Source organism: Chrysemys picta, chromosome 2, assembly GCF_011386835.1.
Source record: "Chrysemys picta bellii isolate R12L10 chromosome 2, ASM1138683v2, whole genome shotgun sequence".
Classification (NCBI taxonomy): domain Eukaryota; kingdom Metazoa; phylum Chordata; order Testudines; family Emydidae; genus Chrysemys; species Chrysemys picta.
Window position 1 is genome coordinate 133,257,713 of NC_088792.1, and position 27,244 is coordinate 133,284,956.

Consider the following 27,244-nt stretch of genomic DNA (forward strand, 5'->3'; position numbering starts at 1 on the left):
CGCCTCTTTGGTCATCGGTTTGAACTCCACTGCCCTGTCCTTAGGTGACCAACCATCATCCCCACCCCATAAATTCCTTTGGAATTTTAAAAGTCCCCTTCCCGTTTGCTCGGTGACGCATGCAGTGGTCTCAGCACATCTTTTCAGGTAACCATACCTGTGCCAAGCACCAGGAGATTCCCCGCTTAGAGCAATGGTGAGCTACTGGACCTCATCAGCATTTGGGGAGAGGAGGCTGTCCAGTTCCAGCTGTGCTCCAGCACTAGGAATTATCATACTTATGGACAAATTTCACGATGCATGACGGAAAGGGACCGTGACACATTGCAGTGCAGAGTCAAAGTGAAGGAGCTGCAGAACACCTACCACAAGGCGCGGGAGGCAAACCACCGCTCCAGTGCTACACCCACAAGCTGCCAGTTCTACAAAGAGCTGGACACGATACTCGGCGGCAACCCCACCTCCACTGCAAAGGCCACTGTGGATACTTCGGTGGCTTGCATGCCAATCAAGAGTGGACTGAGCCAGGAGGAAGAAATCTTGGATGAGAATGTGGAGGGGGACCAAGAAGCAGAGGACAATTCGGAGGTCAGAGATGCATGTAGTCAGGAGCTCTTTCCTACCCCGGAGAAGGCTAGCCAGTCACAGCTGCCGGAACTTGGCGAAGTGCAAACAGGAGAGGAAGCCTCTGGTAAGTGGCTGAGCCTTCATCAGTGGGCGGGGCATTCATACAGGCCAGGGCTTTATAAAGCAACACACAAGCGACCAGGGGCTGCTAACAGGGAGTTTCGCAAGGGAGTTTGGAAGGGGAGCAGGAAGGGAGCGAGGGTCCCTTGCCAGTTCCATCTGTTTTCTCTTGATTCCCCTTAATACCTATAAGGCAACTACATTCATAACTTTTTGCTTAAACAACCCTTTCAGCTGACAGGGGACTGCAGACGGGAGTTTGACAGAGGGAGGCTTACGATGGTTAGGAAGACCCGCAACACCTGTGCCAGCACTGCTACTGTCTCCTCCACCTGTGCCTGTAGCCAGACAGAGCGCCTGAGCATGGATGCCTCTACCCAGATCCTGGTGTGGTTTTGCAAAGACTGTAACTTGCAATTTCCACTTACTGATATCCAGGCTGCGGGGACCATCCAATGTGAGAGGTGCCTGCTGGTGGGAGAGCTACAGGAGGAGGTGGCTAGGTTGAGGAGCATCCGAATCCACGAGCAATTCCTCGACAGTGTCCATGTGGAGACAGCTGAGGTAGCTGTCCCAGTACACAGGACTGCTGATACACCACTGGTGGAGGAGGAGATGGCTCAGGGTGGACACTGGCAGCTGGTTACTTCTGGCAGCAGGCAGTGCTCCACCCTTGCTCCGAACCCTCCTGCCGTGGTTATAGGTAACCGTTATGCTCTTCTTGATACAGGAAAGAAGGAATCACTCCCTACAGTAAAGGAGGAGAAGCCTCGTCCCCTAAGGCTGGAAAGTCTGCTGCCACCACTGCGAATAGGAAACGTAGGGTAGTGGTGGTCGGAGACTCTCTGCTGAGGGGGACGGAGGCACCCATCTGTCGCCCTGACATTTCATCTCGGGAGGTATGCTGCCTGCCGGGGGCCCGTATCCGAGACGTTACGGAGGCATTGTCGAGGATTATCCAGCCCTCTGACTACTACCCCATGCTACTCATCCATGTGGGCACAAATGATACTGCGCGGTGTGACACTGAGCGGATCAAGAGTGACTACAGGGCTCTGGGAGTACGGGTGAAGGAGTTTGGAGCGCAGGTGGTATTCTCTTCAATTCTTCCTGTCAAAGGTAGGGGCCCGGGCAGAGACAGATGCATCGTGGAGGTGAATGCCTGGCTGCGAAGATGGTGTCGCCAGGAGGGCTTTGGCTTCCTAGACCACGGGATGCTATTCGAGGAAGGACTGCTAGGCAGAGATGGCGTTCACCTTTCGAGGAGAGGAAAGACCCTATTCGGACACAGACTGGCTAACCTAGTGAGGAGGGCTTTAAACTAGGTTCGACGGGGACAGGTGAGCAAAGCCCACAGGTAAGTGGGGAACATAGAGACCGGGGAGATGGGTCGGAAACGAGAGGGAGTGTGGGCTATATTGGCAGAGAGAAAGGAGAGTCAGGACAAAACTGGGAGGAAAGATCAAACCAGTATCTTAGATGCCTATATACAAATGTGAGAAGTATGGGGAATAAGCAGGAAGAACTGGAAGTGCTAATAAATAAATACAACTATGACATTGTTGGCATCACTGAAACTTGGTGGGATAATACGCATGATTGGAATGTTGGTGTGGATGGGTACAGCTTGCTCAGGAAGGATAGACAGGGGAAAAAGGGAGGAGGTGTTGCCTTATATATTAAAAATGTACACACTTGGACTGAGGTAGAGATGGACATAGGAGATGGAAGTGTTGAGAGTCTCTGGGTTAGGCTAAAAGGGGCAAAAAACAAGGGAGATGTCATGCTAGGAGTCTACTACAGGCCACCTAACCAGGTGGAAGAGGTGGATGAGGCTTTTTTCAAGCAACTAACAAAATCATCCAAAGCCCAAGATTTGGTGGTGATGGGGGACCTCAACTATCCGGATATATGTTGGGAAAATAACACAGCGGGGCACAGACTATCCAACAAATTCTTGGACTGCATTGGAGACAACTTTTTATTTCAGAAGGTTGAAAAAGCTACTAGGGGGGAAGCTGTTCTAGACTTGATTTTAACAAATAGGGAGGAACTCGTTGAGAATGTGAAAGTAGAAGGCAGCCTGGGTGAAAGTGATCATGAAATCATAGAGTTTGCAATTCTAAGGAAGGGTAGAAGGGAGAACAGCAAAATAGAGACAATGGATTTCAGGAAGGCAGATTTTGGGAAGCTCAGAGAGCTGATAGGTAAGGTCCCATGGGAATCAAGACTGAGGGGAAAAACAACTGAGGAGAGTTGGCAGTTTTTCAAAGGGACACTATTAAGGGCCCAAAAGCAAGCTATTCCGCTGGTTAGGAAAGATAGAATATGTGGCAAAAGACCACCTTGGCTTAACCACGAGATCTTGCACGATCTAAAAAATAAAAAGGAGTCATATAAAAAATGGAAACTAGGACAGATTACAAAGGATGAATATAGGCAAACAACACAGGAATGCAGGGGCAAGATTAGAAAGGCAAAGGCACAAAATGAGCTCAAACTAGCTACGGGAATAAAAGGAAACAAGAAGACTTTTTATCAATACATTAGAAGCAAGAGGAAGACCAAAGACAGGGTAGTCCCACTGCTTAGTGAAGAGGGAGAAACAGTAACAGGAAACTTGGAAATGGCAGAGATGCTTAATGACTTCTTTGTTTCGGTCTTCACCGAGAAGTCTGAAGGAATGCCTAACATAGTGAATGCTAATGGGAAGGGGGTAGGTTTAGCGGATAAAATAAAAAAAGAACAAGTTAAAAATCACTTAGAAAAGTTAGATGCCTGCAAGTCACCCGGGCCTGATGAAATGCATCCTAGAATACTCAAGGAGCTAATAGAGGAGGTATCTGAGCCTCTAGCTATTATCTTTGGAAAGTCATGGGAGACGGGAGAGATTCCAGAAGACTGGAAAAGGGCAAATATAGTGCCCATCTATAAAAAGGGAAATAAAAACAACCCAGGAAACTACAGACCAGTTAGTTTAACTTCTGTGCCAGGGAAGATAATGGAGCAAGTAATTAAGGAAATCATCTGCAAACACTTGGAAGGTGATAAGGTGATAGGGAACAGCCAGCATGGATTTGTGAAGAACAAATCATGTCAAACCAATCTGATAGCTTTCTTTGATAGGATAACGAGCCTTGTGGATAAGGGTGAAGCGGTGGATGTGGTATACCTAGACTTTAGTAAGGCATTTGATACGGTCTCGCATGATATTCTTATCGATAAACTAGGCAAATACAATTTAGATGGGGCTACTATAAGGTGGGTGCATAACTGGCTGGATAACCGTACTCAGAGAGTTGTTATTAATGGTTCCCAATCCTGCTGGAAAGGCGTAACGAGTGGGGTACCGCAGGGGTCTGTTTTGGGACCGGCTCTGTTCAATATCTTCATCAACGACTTAGATATTGGCATAGAAAGTACGCTTATTAAGTTTGCGGATGATACCAAACTGGGAGGGATTGCAACTACTTTGGAGGACAGGGTCATAATTCAAAATGACCTGGACAAATTGGAGAAATGGTCTGAGTTAAACAGGATGAAGTTTAACAAAGACAAATGCAAAGTGCTCCACTTAAGAAGGAAAAATCAATTTCACACATACAGAATGGGAAAAGACAGTCTAGGAAGGAGTACGGCAGAAAGGGATCTAGGGGTTATAGTGGACCACAAGCTAAATATGAGTCAACAGTGTGATGCTCTTGCAAAAAAAGCAAACATGATTCTGGGATGTATTAACAGGTGTGTTGTGAGCAAGACACGAGAAGTCATTCTTCCGCTCTACTCTGCTCTGGTTAGGCCTCAGCTGGAGTATTGTGTCCAGTTCTGGGCGCCGCATTTTAAAAAAGATGTGGAGAAATTGTAAAGGGTCCAAAGAAGAGCAACAAGAATGATTAAAGGTCTTGAGAACATGACCTATGAAGGAAGGCTGAAAGAATTGGGTTTGTTTAGTTTGGAAAAGAGAAGACTGAGAGGGGACATGATAGCAGTTTTCAGGTATCTAAAAGGGTGTCATAAGGAGGAGGGAGAGAACTTGTTCACCTTAGCCTCTAAGGATAGAACCAGAAACAATGGGTTTAAACTGCAGCAAGGGAGGTCTAGGTTGGACATTAGGAAAAAGTTCCTAACTGTCAGGGTGGTTAAACACTGGAACAAATTGCCTAGGGAGGTTGTGGAATCTCCGTCTCTGGAGATATTTAAGAGTAGGTTAGATAAATGTCTATCAGGGATGGTCTAGACAGTATTTGGTACTGCCATGCGGGCAGGGGACTGGACTCGATGACCTCTCGAGGTCCCTTCCAGTCCTAGTATCTATGAATCTATGATTTTGGGAAATCGCAGAAGCAAGTTGTTGGGGGGAGGAGAGTTGCAGAAAGCAGGCGTGTGTCTGTATGATGCATGTACCACCACGTGCCTAGTCTGAGCGGTGGAACAGGCTGTTGATTGACTCCCTCGCTTCATGGGAATCTGCCTCAGATCTCCAGGAAACTGTCATGGAGATACTGGGCAAGCCACTGCCGCAGGTTCTTTGGCAGAGCTGCTTTACCGTTAATGGGGCAAGAAACAACTTTCCCACGCCACTCTGCCATCACGGGGGGGGGGGGGGGGAAGGGGGGAATCATTGCTGCACCCATGCGAGCTACATAAGGGCCAGGGGCAGAAGCCGCAGTCTCGGAGAAGACGCTTCCTTGATTCCCTTCTCACCCTCAGCAGCGAGATATCTTCCATAATCAATACAGCCTGTGGAAAATGTGGACAGAAGAATGATTATCAGCACCCCACTACAGTGCTGGCTCTCCCCAACAGCCACATGCCCAGTGTACAATAGGGTCCGGGAACACTGATTTACCCTGCGGCTCCTCACAATTTTGGCAGTCGTGTGGCTCATGTGTGCTTGCCTGGGGTCAGCCAGTTAGTGACAGCTGTGTGAGTACTGGCTGTGTTTTAAAGCACTGAATCAGTGTTCTCTGTGTTGCAAACAATACTGCTTCTGTAAAATGTTGCATTTAAACTTCACAGAGATGACCCTGGGAGGCCAACCTCCAGTATCGGCAGCAGAACGGCTGCACAGAATTAGAAAATGACCACGAAGAACTAAGGACTTTCTCCGTGCGGTTATGATGCACTCCGCCACTGAGAAACAAGAATTGAAGGAGTGGCAGAACAGCGAGAAGAGGGACCGAAAGAAGGCAGCACACCAGAAGGAAGCCACAGAGCAGCTCTTAAACGTTATGGAACACCAAGTGGACACGCTCCAGGTGATACTAGCTCTTCAAACTGAGCAGCTCCACGCCTGCCCACCCTCCCCTGCAGCCACTGTCACAAAACTCTTTCCCATGCTCCCCTCACACACAACCAACACGTTATCATCAACCTCCTGGCTCCACTCTCTACCCGCAGCATTCCACTCCTCCTTCCTCACAGTCCAGCACTGTGGTCTCTCACTACCCACTGCACTCAACACCCATCCCTCTTCAGTTTGGCCCTGCTAAATACAGCACCCGCTGCATCGTACTCCAAAGGAGAAGGTTGGTTATGACCTCTGGACATACACAAATCTGTAGCTGTCCCGGGACCTCTCCCCCTCTGGAGACCTTCCCTTCCCCCATTCCTCTCCCTGCTGATATATTTTTGTTGTTTGATTCTCTCCCCTGGTTGAGGTGTGTTGGTTTGAAAACAATCTTTATTCTATTAAGTGAAAGCAAGAAAAGCACTGCAAAGCAACAGGCAATTATGTTAAACCCCCTTATGCAGCATGTGCACCAGTCACCTCCTAGCATTACAAGCACTGCAATCCCAAGCATAGCAGCAAATATTAGTGGCTTTTAGCTTCAAATTGCTGCCTCAAGGCATCCCTGATCCTTATGGCCCCGCGCTGTGCCCCTCTAATAGCCCTGGTCTCTGGCTGTTCAAACTCAACCTTCAGGCACGGAGCCTCTGTGGTCCAGCCCTGAGCGAAGCTTTCACCCTTCCCTTCACAAATATTATGGAGCATACAGCACGCGGCTATAAGCATAGGAATATTGTCATTGGCCAGGTCCAGCTTCCCATAAAGGCAGCGCCAGTGGGCTTTTAAACAGCCAAAAGCATACTCAGTCATTCTGCACTTGCTCAGCCTGGTGTTGAACTGCTCCTTGCTGCCATCAAGGTGCCTTGTGTATGGCTTCATAAGCCACAGCATTAAGGGGTAGGCGGGTTCTCCCAGGATCACAATGGGCATCTCGACTTCACCTACAGTGATCTTCTGGTCCTGGAAGAAAGTCCCTGCTTGCAGCCTCCTGAACAGGCCAGTGTTCCGAAAAATGCGTGCGTCATGCACCTTTCCGGACCAGCCTGCATTAATATCTGTGAAACGTCCACAGTGATCCACAAGCACCTGGAGAACCATTGAGAAATACCCCTTCCGATTAATGTACTCGGTGGCTAGGTGGCCTGGTGCTAGAATTGGAATATGCGTGTCATCTATCGCCCCTCCGTAGTTAGGGAAACCCATTTCCAAAGTCATCCACGCATGTTGCCCAGAGTCAATGTCTTTCGGAGCAGGATGCAATTAATGGCCCTGCACACTTCTGTCAACAAGAGTCCAACGGTAGACTTTCCCATGCCAAACTGGTTAGCAACCAATCGGTAGCAGTCTGGAGTAACCAGCTTCCACAGTGCAATTGCCACGTGCTTCTCCAATGGCAGGGCAGCTCTCATTCTCGTGTCCTTGCGCCGCAGGGCTGGGGCGAGCTCATCACACAGTTCCATGAATGTGGCTTTCCTCATCCAAAAGTTCTGCAGCCACTGCTCGTCATCCCAGTCGTGCATGACGATCCCACCTCTCGGTGCTTATTTCCTGAGCCCAAAAGCAGCATTCCTCTGTGGTCAGCACCTCCGTGAATGCCACAAGCAATCTTGTGTCGTAGCTACTACGGGTGGCGAGATCAATGTCACACTCCTCTTGCCTTTATAGTTTAAGAAATAATTCCACTGCCACTCGTGATGTGTTAGTCAGAGCGAGCAGCATACTGGAGGGAGAAGGGATAGCTCAGTGGCTTGAGCATTGGCCTGCCAAACTCAGGGTTAAGAGCTCAATCCTTCAGGGGGCCATTTAGGGATCTGGGGCAAAAATCTGTCAGGGACAGTACTTGGTCTTGCTGTGAAGGCAGGGGACAGGATTCAATGACCTTTCAAGGTCCCTTCCAGCTCTATGAGATAGGTATATCTCCATATTAAAAATCCATTCCGGCAGAGTATACTCAGAGAGTACTCAAACTGTTTAAAGATGGCGCCAAATGTGGACAGAATCACAAGGCATTGGGACAGGACCCAGGATGCCCTGTGATCCCCTTTGCCTTCCCACAACTCGAAGAGGAAAAGATGCTTTGTGGAATAGCTCCCCAGAGTGCACTGCTCCAAATACCGCCACAAGTGCAAACATGCTATTGCACAGGCAGCTGACAGTGTGAACACACAACTGTTTCCCTTCAGCATTCTCTGAGCAATGCTGTAACTCTGCCAGTGTAGACCAACCCAAACCATTCTCTTTGAAAGTGAAACTCAATTCATTGTTCATCTTGAGAACCGCAAGATAGAAACTAAGCTCTGCTTCTGTAATCAAGACAACTCAAGTGGTCCCAATTTTGGGGGCCTAAAAGAACAAAGTAGTAAAATTGATTTTTTTTAAATTTTCAGTTTTAACATTCTGTGGTGATATTAGTAACGTAAAAAAATCTATTTGGTTGCAATAAGGTACAAGAATTTTAAAGGTGGTGACCATGTCCCTTAAGGAAACAGGTTCCAAATTACATTACAATCAATAGTTCCATTAGAAAGCCATTAAAAGGGACAGAACACAAAACTCCATGCAAGCACAAAGATTCAAAACTTTTTCATTTGTGTTTCAAGTTGATATTGTTGCTATGAAAGAGCTCATTGGATGTTTCAGAGATACCACAATCTGAATAAACACAATGACTGAACAATCACATCACCCTGAGAGATTGTCAACATTCTGAAGACAAGTACAGTAACTCCTCACTTAAAGTCATCCTGGTTAACGTTGTTACATTGCTGATCAATTAGGGAACATGCTTGTTTAAAGTTGTGCAATGCTCCCTTCTAATGTTGTTTGGCAGCCGCCTGCTTTGTCCACTGCTTGCAGGAAGAGCAGCCCATTGCAGCTAGCTGGTGGGGGCTTGGAACCAGGGTGGACCAGCAGCCCCCCCATCAGCTCCCCATGCAGCAGCTGCGCAGCAGGCTAGCAATTGCAGCTGTCCCTCCCCCCACTGCCATGTACTGCTCCTGCCCTCTGCCTTGGAGCTGCTCCCCATGACTCCTGCTTGCTGTGCGGGGGGCGGGGGCGCGAGAGTGTGAGAGGAGGCGGGGGGGCTAAAGTCAGGTTGCCCCTTCCCCCTTTCCCCCCCCCCCCATCTTCCATAGAGCAGGGGGGACATATGACAGGGCTCAGGATGGAGGGAGCTTGCTCTGGCAGCAGCTGTGGTATCTGCAAGCTGATCTAATTAACAAGGCAGTGTACTTAAAGGGGAAATGCGCATCTCTCTCTCTCTCACACACACACACACACACACACACACACACACACACACACAGTGTGTCTGCGATGCGGTCTCCCTTCCCTCCATTCCTGCTGCCTTGTAGAATGAGAGAGTTAACCCTTGAAGGCTCAGCCAATTGCTAGTTCATCATTTAGCAGTAAGGCATTCCCCTGGGAAATATCCCACCCTCTGACTCCTCCACCTCAACCAAACTTCACAATCATCATCACTAGTACCAGTATTAAATTATTTGTTTAAAACTTAGAGAGACTGTATTATATATAGTCTTTTGTCTGGTGAAAAAAATTCCCTGGAACCTAACCCCCTCATTTACATTAATTCTTATGGGGAAATTGGATTCGCTTAACATCTCATTTTTCAGGAACATAACTACAACGTTAAGTGAGGAGTTACTGTATGCACTGCCCATATCTATATTGGGGGGGGGGGGGAAATAGCTCAGTGGTTTGAGCATTGGCCTGCTAAACCCAGGGTTGTGAGTTCAATCCTTGAGGGGGCTGCTTAGGGATCTGGGGCAGAAATCAGTACTTGGTCCTGCTAGTGAAGGCAGGGAGCTGGACTCAATGATCTTTTGAGGTCCCTTCCAGCTCTACGAGATAGGTATATCTCCATATATTACTTATTCTGGGGACAGAGAGATTAAGGAGAAGTTTGTATCATAGCAAGTAATGCTGATCTCTGAATTCTGGAAATAAACCAAAAGGGCCTGTGGATGAACAGAGCTTTTCACAAGTTAGAACTGTGAAAAAAAATATATTCCCATGTTGTCCCTATAGAGCATGTATCGGGGAGGGCAATGCAAAAATGTTGGGATAAATTTTTAAAAACTGACACAAGGCAACAGCAGTTTGATTATGGGATGTATTTGTTTGTTTTTTAACTAGATTTTTTCCTTAAAATATTAAATCAAAACCTTTAAAATATACCCTAATTTAACAATGGAGAACAATTTAAGAGACAGGTACAAGGCAAAACTAAAGCAACCATGATTGGCAACACATTTAAAACATTTTTATCAGTTTACTATTTCTCAAAATTTATATTAAGAATTACTGGATTATCTTTAAAACATAAAACGTATAAACTCCTACAATAGTGAACATTGTTTATGTCAGATAATGAGGATTTTACTAGTGAATGCAAAGAAATGACAAACTCCTGCTACTTTTTTATGATGCAAACTATTAAAATGACCGCTTGCATTAGCAAATAACGTCAGGGCCTACAACACGCCATCCAGCATTAACATCTCCTCTTAACTTAGCTTATAAAGACAATTAGCCCCATTAATACCTCCCACAATGGGCTTGGAGGTAGGAATCAATAGAGATAGAAAAAAGTTGCAATAAAAACAAAAACTAGGTTACAGAAGATAAGTTGTTTGAGGAACCACAGAACAGGAAGCATGACAGTATATTTTTTATTTGAGATTAAAACAAATATCAAAGCTTATTGCTTTGTATGTTATTTCTTGTCTATAACAACCGTGTACTAGCACAAAAGTAAACATATCTACTAGCAAAAACTGGAACAAACGAAAAGATTTTTTGTTTTAATCCCCATCTGAAAGAAAATAGTACAAAGATATAAGGTCAGTCCCACAATTCTTACTCACATGACTATTCTTTACTCAGACAAATAGCTGTATTGAACTTTTTTTTTTATTTACTTTAATTCACAAGCCTAAAGGAGGTGTAGTAGGTTACTGTACTTTTGTCAGGTTACAAGCATTCACTATACTGTCTATTTCGACACCATTCTTTACAACCAAATAGCAAACAAAAGAACAAGTTACTCCTTTTAGCACTAAATTTGGTTGGGTCCGGCTCTTTCTTCTTTTATTACACAGTCAGGGTATTGGTCACTGTTCTCTGCTGGTTTATTACTGGGAGTATTCACACAACAACAAAAACACCCCACCATTTTAATCTGTGTTCTGACTAGTGTTGTAAATTTTCTTTGGCAGTGTGGAAGAAAGAGAACCAACCAAGTGCCATAGTAGTCTATGAACTTCCAAGATTTTAAGTTTAAAAGCAGCAATTTTTTTGTGCCCCAAAATCTTACATAACTTTCTGACCCAATCGCTAAACTCAGTTTCCTTGTGTTTCTACTTTTTTTGAAATCTGCCTCAAGCTGCAAAGAGAGGATCAGCAAGGGAGGCCACCTAGTTCTAGGCATGATGTAAGCAAGGAAAGTCCAAGTGCCTCTTATGAACCCTTTGGAAAAAAAAAAAAAAGCAGGGTTCCATTTGTTCAGTTTCTGGAGTAAAAGCCTGATTTGATTTTAACGGCAATACCTTGCGTTCTCCCCGAGAGGCAGGAAAGATCATGTATTTTTAATACAGGGCAAGGACTGTTGTATGTTCCTTGACAAGCAAGATTGTTCCAGATATACTGTTGGATTGTTTAGGCAAAGCTCTAAAATAGGGATGCTTGTTGGAGATCTAGAACCAGTACAGATTCTAGTTTTGTTCAACCATTACTCAGTGCATGGGCTTGTTTTGTAGCTGTGGGCCATTTGTTGAAGTCTGAGAGATATCGTGCTAACATATTTGATTCTTCTTCTCGATATCTACCAGAGGTTCCCCAGTAATCTCAACTCCATTACTATTCACAGCTTAGTACATTTAGGTTGTTGATATGCAAAGTCTGGGCCTAATCTTGTATTCACTGGGCACCCACAAGTCTGAATGAAGTCACTGGGTGCCCAGGAACTCTAATGTAGGCCCTAAAGTCTTAGCATTTGACAGTTTTCCTTGCAAGTAACCTTGAATATTTATTATATGTATTTAAAATTAATTTCACACAAACTATATGGTAATGATTCCAGCCCAAGGTTAAATTGAACTGACATGAGGAAAAGAAATGCATCCTATTAAAAGTTCATTAAATATACTCTTACTTTGTATGTTTTTGGGTCAGCATTTATTAAGTTAATATATTGAGAGAAAAATGAAAGGTTTGGAAACTTTAAAATGTTACTAGATACATCTTTATTGTTTCCTGTCAGTATTCTAGCAGGTAGTTGGAATTAAAAAAATGTTTTAGTGCAGAGTTTCAAAAATACACTGTCTCCACACACACACACCACAATTCTTCACTTACCCTGTTGATGTTAAAAGAAATTAGTAACTATTACATTCTTTACAGTGAGTGTGAAATCACCAACCAACACAGCTTCAAATATAATATAGATACACTAAACTTACCGACAGATACCCAGATATATAGAGAGACCTCAACTTGAAATCTAAACAGTTTTTTTTTTAAATGAAAGAGTTCAGAGTAATGTCAGGCACTGTTCCCAATGTCCCCAGCTCCAATTCATGGTTTTACCATTTTATTAACCCCCCTCTTTTCAAATGCTTCGTCTGGCCCTATTGCTATGTGAAAGGCCCACAAACGGGGAAATTGAGCAACTATGAGGACCTGGTGAGGCCAGGTCCAACAGTGATACATGTGAATATGATGAACTTGTGAAGCCTCTCCTAATAACTATTTTCCAAGGTCGAAATCTTGCCTTTGGTTATGAGCACCCAACTCCCAATTAATGGAATTGTGCTTGTGTATAACTATGGGCAGAATCTGGCTCACAGTCAAGTCTTAATTATTTTTACTTTACATATTTTTTCTGAATTATTAGAGTAAACCCCAGTGGATAAACCCTTTACGTCATTAAGTGTAGTAAAACAATAAGTTCTCTTAAGCACAGTGTAATAAAATAAGACTCCTCTATTGACAACTTGGTAGGGCTAGTTCCTAGCAACGTAATTTAAAAATGCTATCCCATTTATCTATATATAGTTTCTGTCAGGAATCAGGGCCTGCTGCAGACCCAGTTCCTGGACAAATCTAACCAGTGCGGCTGGCCTGTACTAGGCTGCCTGATTGGTGGGAAGAGTCAGCAGACCGGCTCTTAAGTACTGCTACAGTAGTTCAGTTGCTGCTCAAAGCATTTATCCATGGCTGAGATGTCTCGTGGCCCCACCTTTGTCCCATTCCAGGTAACTTGGCTCTGACCCTGGGATCCTGTTCCTGGCTACCAACTGCTGCTCTAACCACTAGACATGACCACCCATGTCTGGTCTCTGACAATCTCTTGTTAAAACCACAAATCTCTATTTTAATGTTCGTTTGTAAATTACCACTTCAATATTTTTTTAAATCATGAAACTAGATAGCTCAGCATTTAGAGAATTAGGTCCTGATATCGGGTACACCACTGACAATCTACTGGATCACTAGCGTCAATGGAATTACTGTGGATTTTCTCCAGTGTTAGAAGAGATGGAAATACGGCCCGCAGCCTCTCACCTCTGTCAATGGTTCAAAACCATCCTCTGTTAGAAGTGTCTCAAAGTCTATAAGCAGACAACTGTTCAGGGGCTCAGACAGAATGAACCAGTGGTCTAATTTCAAGGCCTAGTAAACAGATGTCCATGCAACAATGGAATTGCTGTAAGTCTCAACAGAGATGCCAAAATCTGAATAAGCACAATGATTAAACAACTTCTTCACCTCTAGAGTAGGTGCCTCAAAAAACAAACCACAAAAAGTTTAAGCACCATGTCAGTAAGATCAGGGGAAGCTTGCACTCCCGATGTCTCTGTTGTAGCTGTTCTAGGGACAGAGAGAGGTTAAAAGACAAATGTAGTCTCTGTGCTGTCACTCACACCTTCCACAAGTATTACAGTAAAAACACTTAATGCCAGCCAATCAGCTGAAACTTGTTCTTAATTTGTCATTATACCATATATGTTGCTTGTTTCCAATTGGAGCTGCTGGGTGCTCAATCAACACTTCTGAAAAAACAGGTCCCTTATTTACATGCCTAAAAATAGATTTTGAAAACAAATTTTGGAAAAAAACCATCCTTCACCCCACTTTTTTTTTTATATATATATAAAAAAATACCTTGGACACAAGTGTTAGCAAAACCAAAACGTCAAACAGTCTGACTAAAAATTTCTTCCACTGTTCAACTTTTTACTCTCTTGGCTCCTTGATGTTTTCATTTTCCTAATTCTCTAGACAGCATCTTCCATACAATGCATAATTTGAATTTCTAATGTTTTGTTTTATTTTACAAAAAAAACCTACACATGAACATTCACTTTTCAGACTCCATATACATCATAAAGCAGCAAAATAGAACCCAAATTTGCTTAAATTCATCGCCGTTTACCTTTGGGACATAATGTCTTTATACAATAATTAAGTATTCAATTTTGTCACTGAGGTCACGGACTCCGTGATTATAACGGATCTTTGTGACTTCTTCAGCTTCAGCCCCCTTCAGCAGCTGTCAGCCCGACCTCCCACTCCCCCAATGCCCCTACGGACACGTCACGGGCTTCTGGGAATGTCTGTTTATTGCCCATAACCAGTCCATGACTCATGAAAAATTCCTGAGACAAAATCTTAAACATTAACAATAATGGTACTGCAAGACTCTAAAATTATAATTTTATTCGAACTGGCTTAAAGACAGAATTATTAAACGAACCCGGTGAATAAAAGGTTGCCAAGAAACACTGAGCTGAAACTTTAGTGCCATTTAAAAAACAAAACAAAAACAAAACAAACCTCTCTCTCTCGCTCTCTCTGGAAGAAGACATTTTAAAGATTGCTGCTCACCTAGGATCCAAAGCACCCCTTTGAGAGATAGCTGGGTGAGGAGAGCAGGAAGAATTGCTTATTGTGGGTGATAATAAAAGCCCACTATGCAGAGTGGGGATCTGCAGCTCTGGAGGGGATGCAATGATGCTCAGATGTAGCCACATTGCATGATTGTGTAGGAACCCCACAGACCTAAGTGTAGGGGTTAATGCTGCTCCTAAAAAGTATTAATTTCTGCTCCCTGTTTATCCTCAAACAGGCATTGTTGTGCCAACACCAACAGAAGAGTCTCGTGACCTGGCAATAAAGCAGCCCTTTTTTTATTATTATTTGTATCATCACAGCCCTTTCCCCCCCCCCCCCCCCCCAGTCTCCACAATTTATTAGGGCTAGAAACACTGGGTCTGATTCTCTGCTGCCTTAAAACCTGTACTGTCATGTACACCTGTGTAAAAATGTGTAAAAGCACTACTAAATCACAACAGTGCAGTGTTTTACACTCAAGTCACACTGGTGCAAATGGCAGAACAAGGTAGTGAAGAATTAGGCCCCATGTTTCCAGCTTCTCATTTTGTCCCTTCCCCATGAAGGGAGCACATGATTAAGACAACACTAGAAGGTTGTTTCTTGGGCCCTCCTCCATCCCCTTTCCATGGGTTTTTCTGCCTAAGGGTAAAAATATCTCCCTCAACAGGAAAAAAAACACAGAGATAAAGCTCATCCATGCTCATCAACTAACCTGGGAAGTCAAATAGCATGCACCCAGTCAGGCATTACTTGCCTGTACAAAACTTATCTGGGAAAAGAAGAAAGTGAGCCTTGTTTCTAGCGCAGACTGCTCAGGACAACAAAAAAGTGCAATGAGAGCACAAGCTAGAACTGAAGATTTGAAGGGGGGCCACGGCTGCTTGGTAATGGCATTGAGCAAGCGGAGTCGATTAGGCCTTTGTTTTGAACAACAAGTGTTTAAGTCTGATAAGAATAAGATACCTAGATCTACCTACACCTGGCCACATATCCACTAGGAATCGGGGGGGGGGGAGAGCAGTGCTCTACTTTTTCAAATCGCTGTGCGGACAGTAACTAACATGCTGACAAGTTCGCACGTTTGTTACCATCGAAAGGCCAAAAGGAGCCCCCGGTTGCTTAGCCCTTGAACAAATCCCGCCTGCAGATTTACAGAGCTGCAAGCGGTGCCTACGTGGCCACTGGGGTGACAAAGTCCCACCTCAGCAGCAGCAATAACAACAACAACAACGCAGCAGCCAGGCGCTGGGTTTGGTCGCAAGGCAGCGAGCTGCTGCGCGCTCCGCTCCGCTCGGCCCGGGGCCCCGGCTGCTGGCGGGGCTGGGCCCAAATCATGTCATGCCCGGGCCTGGGGCAGCGCGAGGATTTGGCCTGGGCGAGGACAGCAGGCGCTTGGCCCCGCAGCTGGCGCGTGCCGGCCTCGACCCCGCACAACCCCCCGACCCCGCCAAGCGCCGCGAGCCGGGCGAGGCTCCCTTCGCTCCCCGCAGCCGGGGGGGGGGGGGGCAGTACCGGCAGGGGGGTGTCCGGCCCGAGTCTCGGCTCGCTCCTGGTCAGGCGAAGACATCGTGCTCGGCGCCCCGCGACTGGCTGCGCAAGGCCGGTGACTGGCTACCGGGGACTGGCTGCCACAGGCGCCGCCCCCAGGCTCCGCCCGCGCTGCCAACGTGGCCGGGCGCTGATGTCAGGACGCCCGGCCCCAGCAGCGCGAGGCGAGGGGCGGGACCCGCTGCGGCACAGGCTCGCGCCCGCCTGCGACACCCTCCCCCAGGCTCCAGCGCCGGGGCCGGGCGGGAGCAGAGCGGGGGCCAGGGAACAGGGTAAAGAGGCGGGATTAGACTGAAAAGCAGCTGATAAAAAAAATCCAAAGCAGAACTACACCCAATACATCTGCTCCTGGGCCTGAACTGCTGCCCCCCGCTTGGTTACATGCGATTAACTAATAGGCGGGTAGTAGGGGACAGGGTGTTTTCCCTCTGGAGTTTTCATAGCCGGAGGTACGGTTTTCATCCAAGGATGGGTTCTACACTGTGTAGAGGGATCAATTCAGATCTACATTTTTGTAATTGGATGCACTGTCCTTCCCCCCCGACTATAATCAGGTTTTAAATGCTTAGCGTTTATTTGCCAGAGCCCCTCATACTTCCCACCCCGCACATCATTCAGGGGTCCAAGCTTCAGTCCCACAGGGCACAGTGCCAGGGCTCCTGCAGGTTTGAAAATATTTACTGACGCTCCTCTCAGCCCTGCTCCAGCTGAATGTATGCTCTGAGTATGGTGCCCGAGCACCTCACAGTCTAATGTGATTTCTCTGCTAGGCCCCTACCGTAGACTGACTAGGCCAAGGCTACACTAAACAGTAAAGCTGATCCAGCTGCAGCACTCGGGCATGTGAAGCAATGTAGTTAAGCTAACCTAACCCTCACATGCTAGTGTAACCCACACACCTCCTGGGTGTGTGGTGTTCTGTCCCCTCTAGTAGCACAGAGACCACTTAGAGATTGAGTCTGCTACAGCCCTAGCTAAGGGCCATGTGGCATTTAGCTCATGCAGTAGAGGCTCATACACTAACCAATCTTGCCTGCCGCAAACTGGGGTCTGTCAGTGTTACCCTAGCTAAAAGAATTTTTGTGTCAGCCTAGCTCCTGCCTCTTAGGGAGATGGATTAACTACAGGGATGGGAGAGATCCCCTCCTGCAGCTGTAGTGAATGGCTACACTGACTTGCTTCAGTTAAGTATAGACATAGCCTAAGGGTATGTCTACACAACAAGCACTCCTGCAGCATTCCAGCTGTGCTGCTGTATTATAGACCAGGGGTGGGCAAACTTTTTGGCTCAAGGGTCATATCTGGGTATGGAAATTGTGTGGCAGGCCATGAATGCTCACGAAATTGGGGGTTGGGATGTGGGAGTGGGTGCAGGCTCTGGGGTGGGGCCAGAAATGAGTTCAGAGTGCAGGAGGGGGCTTTGGGCTAGGGGTGAGGGCTCTGGCTGGGGATGTGGGCTCTGGGGTGCAGGAGGATGGAAGCAAGGGGTTTGGGGGCAGGAGGGCAATCAGGGCTGGGGCAGAGGGTTGGGGCACTGGAGGGCATCAAGAGTGCAGGCTCCGGGTAGCACTTACCTCAAGCAGCTCCTGGAAGCAGCAGCATGTCCCCCTCTGGCTCCTACACAGAGGCATGGCCGGGCAGCTCTGCACACAGCCCCATCTGCAGGCACCATCCCTGCAGCTCCCTTTGTCCATGGTTGCTGGCCAATGGAAGCTGCAGGGGTGGCACTTGAGATGGGTACAGTGTGCAGAGCCCCCTGGGTGCTCTTATGCATAGGAGCCAGAGAGGGGACATGCTGCTGCTTCTAAGGGAGCCGTGGGAAGCCACAGTACACGTGGAGCGAGGAAAGCCCTGGAGCCCGCTCCCCAGCAGGAGCTCAAGGGCCAGATTAAAATGTCTGAAGGGCCGGATGTGGCCCCTGGGCCATAGTTTGCCCACCCCTGGTATAGGCAGTACAGTGACAGAAGTAATTTTTCCATTACTGTAGAAAATCTACCCCCCTTGAGAGGCATTAAGCAAGGTCAACTGGAAGAATTCTTTCACCTAGCTGCAACTACAGTGGGGTTAGATTGACCTAACTACATTGCACCGGATGAAACTTTTTCCACAGCCCTTTTTCCTCAGCAATGTAGCTAGGTCAACCTAGATTGCATCCAGCCTAAGTGATTTCCCCAGGGCAACACAGGAAGCCTGTGGCAGAGCAGGGATTGAACTCACGAACTAAACCTGAGTCAGGGCCTTATCCCAGTACTTAAGTCACCTTTCTGTGCACCGGACTTCCTTCCAAAGACAGGAGGCAGACAAATTTTGCTCTGAAGCCCTCCCCTGTTTGATGCAAAGGCCATGAAGCTGCCAAGGTCTGTCTGTGACTTTCAGATTAAATTGAAATTTTTCACAATTTTGATTGCCCCCCACCTGCTTCTTTAACAGTGATATTTTTGCCAGTGTCAAATGTTAGCCATATATCAATGTTAATTGCTTTGCTAAACAACTGTTCTGGCCACTCCATTTTCCCCCTTCTGACAACATGTAATATGAATAGGCTTAAAAGGATTACATTTATCAACCAACATCAATTTCACTATACTCACTAACCAACAAAATATATTTCCATTGCCTATCAACAAATTTCAGTTATCAAAGTAAGAAAAAAAAAATCTGCTTGAGAACTTAGTTTGATTCAATCAAGTGTTAAAATATACAATGTGTTTTAACAGTTATAAAGCTTTAACTAGTTGAATCTCACCATTTAGTCATTAAATTGTTGTCAGCCCCACCTCCCCCGCAGCCAATTACCCACAGTTGTGAACATTTAAAATAAACAGAAATGCTTAGAATTTATTTCTAATTTTAAGGCCAGAAAGGACCATCATGATCATTAGTCTGACCTCCTACACAATGCAGGCCACAAAACCCACCCACACCTGTAATAGGCTCATAACCTCTTGCTCAGTTATTGCTCAGTCCACAAATCTTGATTTCATGACAAAGTTAGTGAATCCAACATTTCCTCTAGTTTCAAGCCAGCAAGTGACCAGTGCCCCCCACTGCTGAGGAAAGGGGGTGGGAGGGGGGGAGTCAGAGACCTTGGGAATATTCCTTCCCAGTCCCAAATATGGCAATCATTTAGACCTTGAGCATGTGGGCAAAACCCACCAGCCAGCCACCTGTAAAAGACTACAGTAACTCCCATGTCTCATCTCCAGCTGTTGTAGATGTTTGCTAATAGCAGTCATGGATAGGCCATATGCCAGTGTAGGGCATCTCATCATACCATCCCCTCCATAAACTTATCAAGTTCAGTCTTAAAACAAGTTACATTTTTAGCACCCTCTACTCCCCTTGGAAGGCTATTCCAGAACTTGACTACTCTGATGGTTAGAAAAATGTGTCTAATTTCAAGCCTAAATGTATTGATGGCCAGTTTATATCCATTTGCAGGGCCGGCTTTAGGAAGTGTGGGGCCCGATTTGACGGGGGGGCAGGGATGACTCACCCGGCGGTGCTCCGGGTCTTCGCTCCAGGTCTTCCGTGGCACTGAAGGACCCGCCGCCGAAGACCCGGTAGGGAACCACCCGGTGAGTACATCCCCCCACCCCACCCGACCCCCACCCATGTCCTGCTCCCGACTGCCCCCCTCAGAAACCGCAACTCATCAATGCCCCCCCGCTCCTTGTCCCCTGACCACTCCTTCCCAAGACCCCCCACCCTCCCCTTTAACCAGTTCTTTACCCATTTTTCAATTCTCACATTAATCATAATTTTCTCCAATCTAAAAATTCCCCCATGTGGAACTGAATGCTTTACTGAAATCCAGGTAGATTAGATCTACTGGCATTTCCTTTGTCTAGGAAGTCAGTTATCTTCTCAAAAGATAGATATTATCCATCAAGAAAAAAAATTGAATTCTGCCAAGCCAAAATTATAAAATACTGTTTTTCTTCATTTGGTATGACCGTTATTGCAGTCCAGCTTTAATATCATGTTTGGATAGCATGCAGCCTAGGCCTTTATGGAACTGTTACAGTAAAATTGTGTACACAGCTATGTGATTTTGAATCACATGCCTGAATAATTCAAATATTGCCTTTCATTAATATCTAATTACCAATTCACAACTCTGGCTTTATTTTGTTCTGCCAAATCACCCACGTTCTTCTAGGACGGGGCGGGCAAACCTTTTGGCCCGAGGGCCACATCTGGGTATGGAAATTGTATGGCGGGCCATGAATGCTCATGAAATTGGGGGTTGGGGTGCGGGAGGGGGTGAAGGCTCTGGGGTGTGGCCAGAAATGAGGAGTTCAGGATGCAGGAGGGGGCTCTGGGCTGGGGCAGAGGGTTGCGGTGGGGGGGGGGGGGGGGAAATGCGGGCTCTGGGGTGCATGAGGGTGGGACCGAGGGGTTCAGAGGGCAGGAGTGGGATCAGGGCTGCTCCCAGAAGCAGCAGCATCATCTCCCCACTCTGGCTCCTACACAGAGGCACAGCCACTGTGCACTGCCCCATCTGCAGGCGCCGCCCCTGCAGGGGCAGTGCTTGGGGCGGAGCAGCGTGCGGAGTCCCCTATCTGCCCCTACGCATAGGAGCCGAAGGGGGGACATGCTGCTGCTTCCAAAAGCCGCGTGGACCTGTGGCACACATGGAACTGGGCAAGCCCCAGACCCCACTCCCCTGCAGGAGCTCAAGGGCCAGATTAAAATGTCTGAAGGGCTGAATGCATCCCCTGGGCCATAGTTTGCCCACCCCTGTTCTAGGAAGTGATATACATAATGCTTACCTTGCTTACTCTTCCTTTGAAGACAGAGTGCTGACGTAATCAGTTTTAAGAGTGATTTTTCAAATATTTGTGTTTTTGAAAAAACAAAATATGCATTGTATTAATTTTAACATTTTGCTCAATGATATTACCAGTGTCAGGACAAAAGGTTACAAAATACTGTTTTCTTTTCACATTTTGACACAGGGAAAGGCCAGCACTTGACCAAAAGGTAAATGTATACTAGTTACAAATGTAATTCAAAAACACATGTATCATTAAAGTTATATCACAAATGATTTCATGAATCCATGTGAAACTACATTTCTAACAATAAACATGGTCACTATTTGTGAAAGACCAAAAGGTTAATAACTATAATAAAGTTGTCTATAACATTTTACTTGGGAAAGAAAATACAAATACACTATACTAAAGTTTAGGCTTTGGCCACTATGCAGATCCAAATTCATACTTGTAGGGGTTTTTTTAATTTAAAATAAAAGGTGTATGGTTGGGGTGTGTGTGACATGGTTAAAACAAGCTACTGGAGACCTGGAGTTCTATTCCCATCTCTGCCACTTATCTTGTGTATGACCTTGGGCAAGTAGTCACTTTATTTCTCTGGGCCTCTGCTTCCCCTCCCACCATCTGTCTTGTTTATTTAGAGGTCAGGGGTTCTCAAACTTCTTTGCACCATGACTCCCTTCTGACAACAAAAATTGCTGCACGACCCCAGGAGGGGGGACCAAAGCCTGAGCCCTGCCACCCCAGGCAGGGAGGCCAGGGCCAAAGCCAGAGGCCCTCTGCTCTTCGGGGGGAATTCTAGAAGAAATGGGGGCAAAGTCGAATCCCAAGGGCTTCAGCCCCAGGCAGGAGGCTTGTAATCTGAGTGTCTCCCCCCCCCCCCCCCCCCCCCCACTCACCACTCACTCACTCACTCAGGGCTGAAGCCTTTGGCCCCAGGCAGTGAGGCTCAGTCTTCAGCCCAGCAAGGCTAATGCCAGCCCTTGGTGACCCCATTAAAATGGGGTCAGGACCCACTTTGGGGTCCTGACCCAGTCTGAGAACTGCTAATTTTGATTATAAAAGCTCTTCAAGACTGGGACTGTCTCTTAGTATAGACAGAGCTGATAGCACTGCCTATTAAGATTGCCTGACAGTTCACATGGAAAGAACCTGTTTTCAGTCACTTATAACTTTTCCAAATGAGCTGTTTGGGTTGAAGTTTTCCATTCCAGGTGTCTGCCTCAGGCTGAATTTCATTGAAAGTTTCAGACAAAACAGTTCAGCTATGTCCAAGAATGGTTTAACAGTTTACCATATTAAAAAGATTGTGAGCTTTTCTTTGAGAAGCTGTAGTTCCTCCCACCTTCCTCTAATGCCCTGGTGCAAACACTTAAAATTTGGCAAGGGCAGCATGCGTGTCAGGATGTGTCTTTTGCCATCCTCTTGAGGAACTACCCAAATTTGGCCAATTTAAGGCTTTGAACAAAATAATAATAATAATAATAATACATGCTGTGAAGAGACTTATTGGAGCTTCACAACTTGGGTTGGTTGTTCCTCCCCACCCCCACAGCAAATGGTTTATTTTCCCCCAAAAAGCAGTATCAGTCGACCTAAAACAGTTCATGGATTTTCAGATTTGCCAAATAGCTTTAATCAAACAAAAAATCAAAACAGTTAGGTGAATTCAGAAGAAAAGTTTCATTTCAAGCTGACTTCATTTTTGGTTTTAACTTTGGGCATTTTGACAAGAGCAAAGGAAGACTAGATTCATAAAACGCTGGGTGGAGAGGAGGGGAGAAGGAGAACCTCCCTTATCAGATTTAGACCAATGGTTAGTCTATGATCCATTTTGTTTCAACCCAACTTGAAATTAATTTTCGGTTTGACCCAAAACTAATATCTTTTTATAACTGCCAGTGAACCAAAACCAAACAAACCATTATTCACCCAACTGTGTTAGTGACTAAACTTCTGAAGATTATGATCTGCAATGAACATGCTTCAGCAGGGACACAGGTGCCAAAGAGGTCAAATGGCACTGGAGCCAAAAGCAAGGAAACTGTCTCCCTCTGTGCTCTCAATCTTCCCACTGGTTGGCCACAGCAGCATGGAATAGAAAGCCTTCTGAATTTAATGCAGAGGGACCAGGCCAGGCCAGGGAGGACAGAAGAAGAGGAGTAGTGGTGAACAAGCTGCAGGGAGGGGAGAGAGATCTTATGAGGAACCAGGATGACAGTTAGGACTAGCTGTGCAAAAACTGGGATGAGGAACAGAGATGTAATGAGATGTGAAGAGGAGCCAGTGGAGGGTGACTGACTGTGAGGATGGAGAGAAAGATCAGACAAGGAGCTGGGAAGGGAAGACTGGGACTCTGATGGGAAGCCCCAGAGTGGAGATTAGGACCAGACTATGACAAGGCCAGGTTGAAGGGGATGGGGCAGAAGGGTCTGTGACCACGAGAGAACCCTCCCCTCCAGAGCTTAGAATGGAACCTAAGATTCTAGAACAAGGGGTGGCCAAACTGCAGCTCATGAGCTGCATGCTGCATCTTTTTTAAACTACAGTTAAAATGCAGCTTGCAGAGCTCCCCACCCTCCATTCTCTGCCTACGAGACCGGGGGCTGGGGGAGGGAGAAAGGGAAGCTCAAGGGTTTTGCCTGCAGTGGGGTGGTGGGGCTAAGGGCTTCTGCCAGAGACAACTAGTGCCTGCTTGGGGGTGGGGTGCACACAATTTAAAGCTTCATGCCCCTCAACAGCTTGAATAGTGCCCTCCAGGCACGCACTCCTACCCTCAGTGACCCTTCCCTGCAGCTCCCAGCTGTTTGCCACTGCCTCTCCCCATGGCCACAACTCCCAGCTTGCCGGCTCCAGCAGCTGCCACCAGAGAGGGGGCCCAGCGGGACTGGAGCAGGGCTAGCAAACCCTGCAAAAATTGGGGGGGGGAGGGGAAAGAGAGAGAAAGACATGGCCCCATGTGTCATCTCTGGCTTCTGCCCAGCAGGAAGGGGTGATGTCTCAGGGCTTCAGCCCTGCAGGTTGTGCCTGCTGGGGCTTGGCACTTCAGCAGGAGCAGGGCTAAAGCCCCAAGCCTGGGCAGGCACCTTCTGTAGGGCTAAAACCCTGAGACCCTCTCCCTCCCTGCAGGGCTGAAGCCCAGAGCTCCGTCAGGCACGCCTCAGCTCTTGAGCTTCTGAAGGTTGTCATCTGCAGCTCTGAGGGTCAGTAAGTTTTGGCCACTCCTGTTCTAGAGTCTCACCATGCCTCTATCAACAGATATCAGTGAAACTCACCAGTAGAGTGTTTCATCCTGCTTTAGTGCTGGTCCACAGAGGATAACAACTACTACTGTCATCAGTTTCTCCATTACCTCAACTCAAAGGTCTGTGCAGTGGACCCTGCTAATTAACCATGTGGGTGACAAGCAGATGCCATATAAATGGGATTTCTGGTATTTCAGTTGGCTTTTTTAATGGCTGAGAAATTTACACACAACACTTCATTAAAAAAACATTAAGGTTGCAAAGTTGAGCTCTCAAAAATTAGGAAGTAGCAGAATTAAAGTTACAAGTGCAACCTTAATTTGGTCCCCTTGTGCATATGCATTATGATGCAGGCTTTAATTACATGATTACATACTATTTTTTCCCACAGGACCCCTGCTTCATTCAGTGTACCATGCTCACTGAATGAGCAACTATTCAATAACAGTGTTTTATCCTTGTAACGGGGTCTGCTACTCACCGCTTGGCAGCAACTCCTTTTGGTGCATCTAGGGGATTAGCTCGCTACTGTCTGCACTCTGACCTGCGGTTGTGCAGACCATTACCTCAGTCAACCACTCTGCAGTCCCTCCCCTCTTTTGCTAATCTGAAGCTGCAGCACACAGGTATTTTCTACAGGCTTTTCTCATCACTATAGCATCTGAGTGATTCACAAACAATTTGTTTTCACAATACCCCTGTGAAATACCTTATTATTCCCATTTTATAGATGGGGAACTGAGGCAAAGAGAGATGAAAGTCAAAGTTATCCACTAATTTTGGTTGCCCAGTTTGAGGTGCCTAGGACCTGATTTCTCAGACTACTGTAATAGTCACTCATAAAAATCAAATGATTTATTGGGACACTGTAAGTAACAACTCCAGTACACACAGCCAGGACTCAAAATTTCCTCCAACCCTCCCACTTCCCACTCCCCAGCAGATACAACAACATAATATAAAACAAAAAGAACAATTTAGCACGAAGATAAAGATACAGCACTATGTATTGGTGGAGGTGCAGTCTACACTGATCATTGCAGTCCTTCACATTATATAGTACTGTATATATTTAAATCACAGTTCCTATTATTGACAGTTTGCAGTGGTGAGTGGTCAGCATTTCTTCAAATTACACTGCTCCCAGGGTCTGAAACCAAGTACCCAAAAAGTTAAGAACACAATTAATGACCCACCTATGAAAAGTTTGATTTAAGTGACTTGCCTGATATCACAAAGGAACGCTGGGACAGAGGAAGGGGTAGATTCAAGTTCAAGGTAGCATTCAACTGCCTTAACCAGGATACTGTCCTTTCTCTGCCTGCAGTCCTTTGTCTCATTCACTATACACCTTCCAACTTTTGCAACAAATAGAGACTTTGTTTGTAGGATCCCTGCCTCATCACTACACAACACTGGTTCATTTCCAGAACAGGTCTATCCTGAATGGCAGGGTTCCTGTGGGAAAAAAATAGTACGTGATCATATAATTAGAGACTTAACGCATATGCACAAAGGGGCCAAATTCAGGTTGCACAGGCAAAGTGTGAGGGTACTAGAGTGTCTCAAAGAAACTTCAGAATTTTTTTTAACATGGCAAAACAATGTTTTTTTCCCTAATCTCATTTCAGAAAAGGCTGAAACTTTGCAAAATACACAGTCCGAGGCAGACACCAAACATGGAAAAGTTCTGCCAAACTTAAACTGTTATGGGTAAATTATAAGCAACTGAAAATTGAAAAATAATGGGAAGTGTTGGGCAACTGTAACAGGCAGCACTGTTTGCTCCATGTATAACTCAAGAGATCAAAAATCCTCCCCTAAAATCATGAGATTTAAAAAAACAAACCCATACACTTTTTTTAAAGACTGTCTTGACTTTTAAACTCCCCTCACTCCTCTGCTAATAATTTCAGTTGAAGAGCAGGGCTGTAACTAGGGTGGGGTACAAGGAGCAGCTGCCCCGGGCGCAGAGCCGGCGGGGGTACAAAGATGGAGTGGCACAGGATCAGGCCCAGCAGCATCAGCCCTCCTGCAAGATTGGGCCCAGCAGCGTCTACCAAAGCCCAAGGTGCTTAGTAACCCCCCACACACACCTCACACGATCACGGGTTCAGTGACTCTGGCCAGAGCAGGCTCTCCCCAATGCTAGGATGGCAGGGGAAGGTGGGCATGGCTCTGAGTGCTGGCTGGTAGGAAGGGCTTCACAGCTGGTTCCCAGGGACCTAGGTGCAGCCGCTGGAGGTAGGAGATGGGCTGGAGGACAGGGGGTACCACGCAGGGAGAGGGGGCAGAGGGCTAGGGACATGAGGCACAGCCTGGGTTATGGGAGAAGGGGATACATGAGTGCAACACAAATGATTAGGGGCATGGAGCATCTGCCATATGAGGCGAGATTAATAAGACTGGGACTTTTCAGCTTGGAAAAGAGATGAGTAAGGGGGGATATGATAGAGGTCTATAAAGTCATGATGGGTGTGGAGAAAGTAAATAAGGAAGTGTTATTTACTCCTTCTCATAACACAAGAACTAGGAGTCACCAAATGAAATTAATAAGCAGCAGGTTTAAAACAAACAAAAGGAAGTATTTTTTCACACAATGCAGGGTCAACCTGTGGAACTCCTTGCCAGAGGATGTTGTGAAGCCCAAGACTATAAATAAGTGTCAAAAAAGAACTAGATAAATTCATGGAGGATAGATCCATCAATGGCTATTAGCTAGCATGGGCAGGGATGGTGTCCCTACCCTCTGTTTGCTAGAAGCTGGGAATGGGCAA

The 27,244-nt window shown here is 46.3% G+C and overlaps 1 protein-coding gene across 1 annotated transcript in view; it reads right to left on the bottom strand.

The window, feature by feature from the left end:
• Positions 1-16,626, bottom strand: part of DAP (death associated protein) — a 104,295-nt gene extending 87,669 nt beyond the window's left edge. The window contains exon 1 of the mRNA XM_005281011.3: positions 16,406-16,626. Coding sequence (XP_005281068.1) covers positions 16,406-16,460 — 55 coding nt within the window. The 5' untranslated portion in view covers positions 16,461-16,626. The remainder of the gene's footprint in view (positions 1-16,405) is intronic.
• Positions 16,627-27,244: the final 10,618 nt, after the last annotated feature.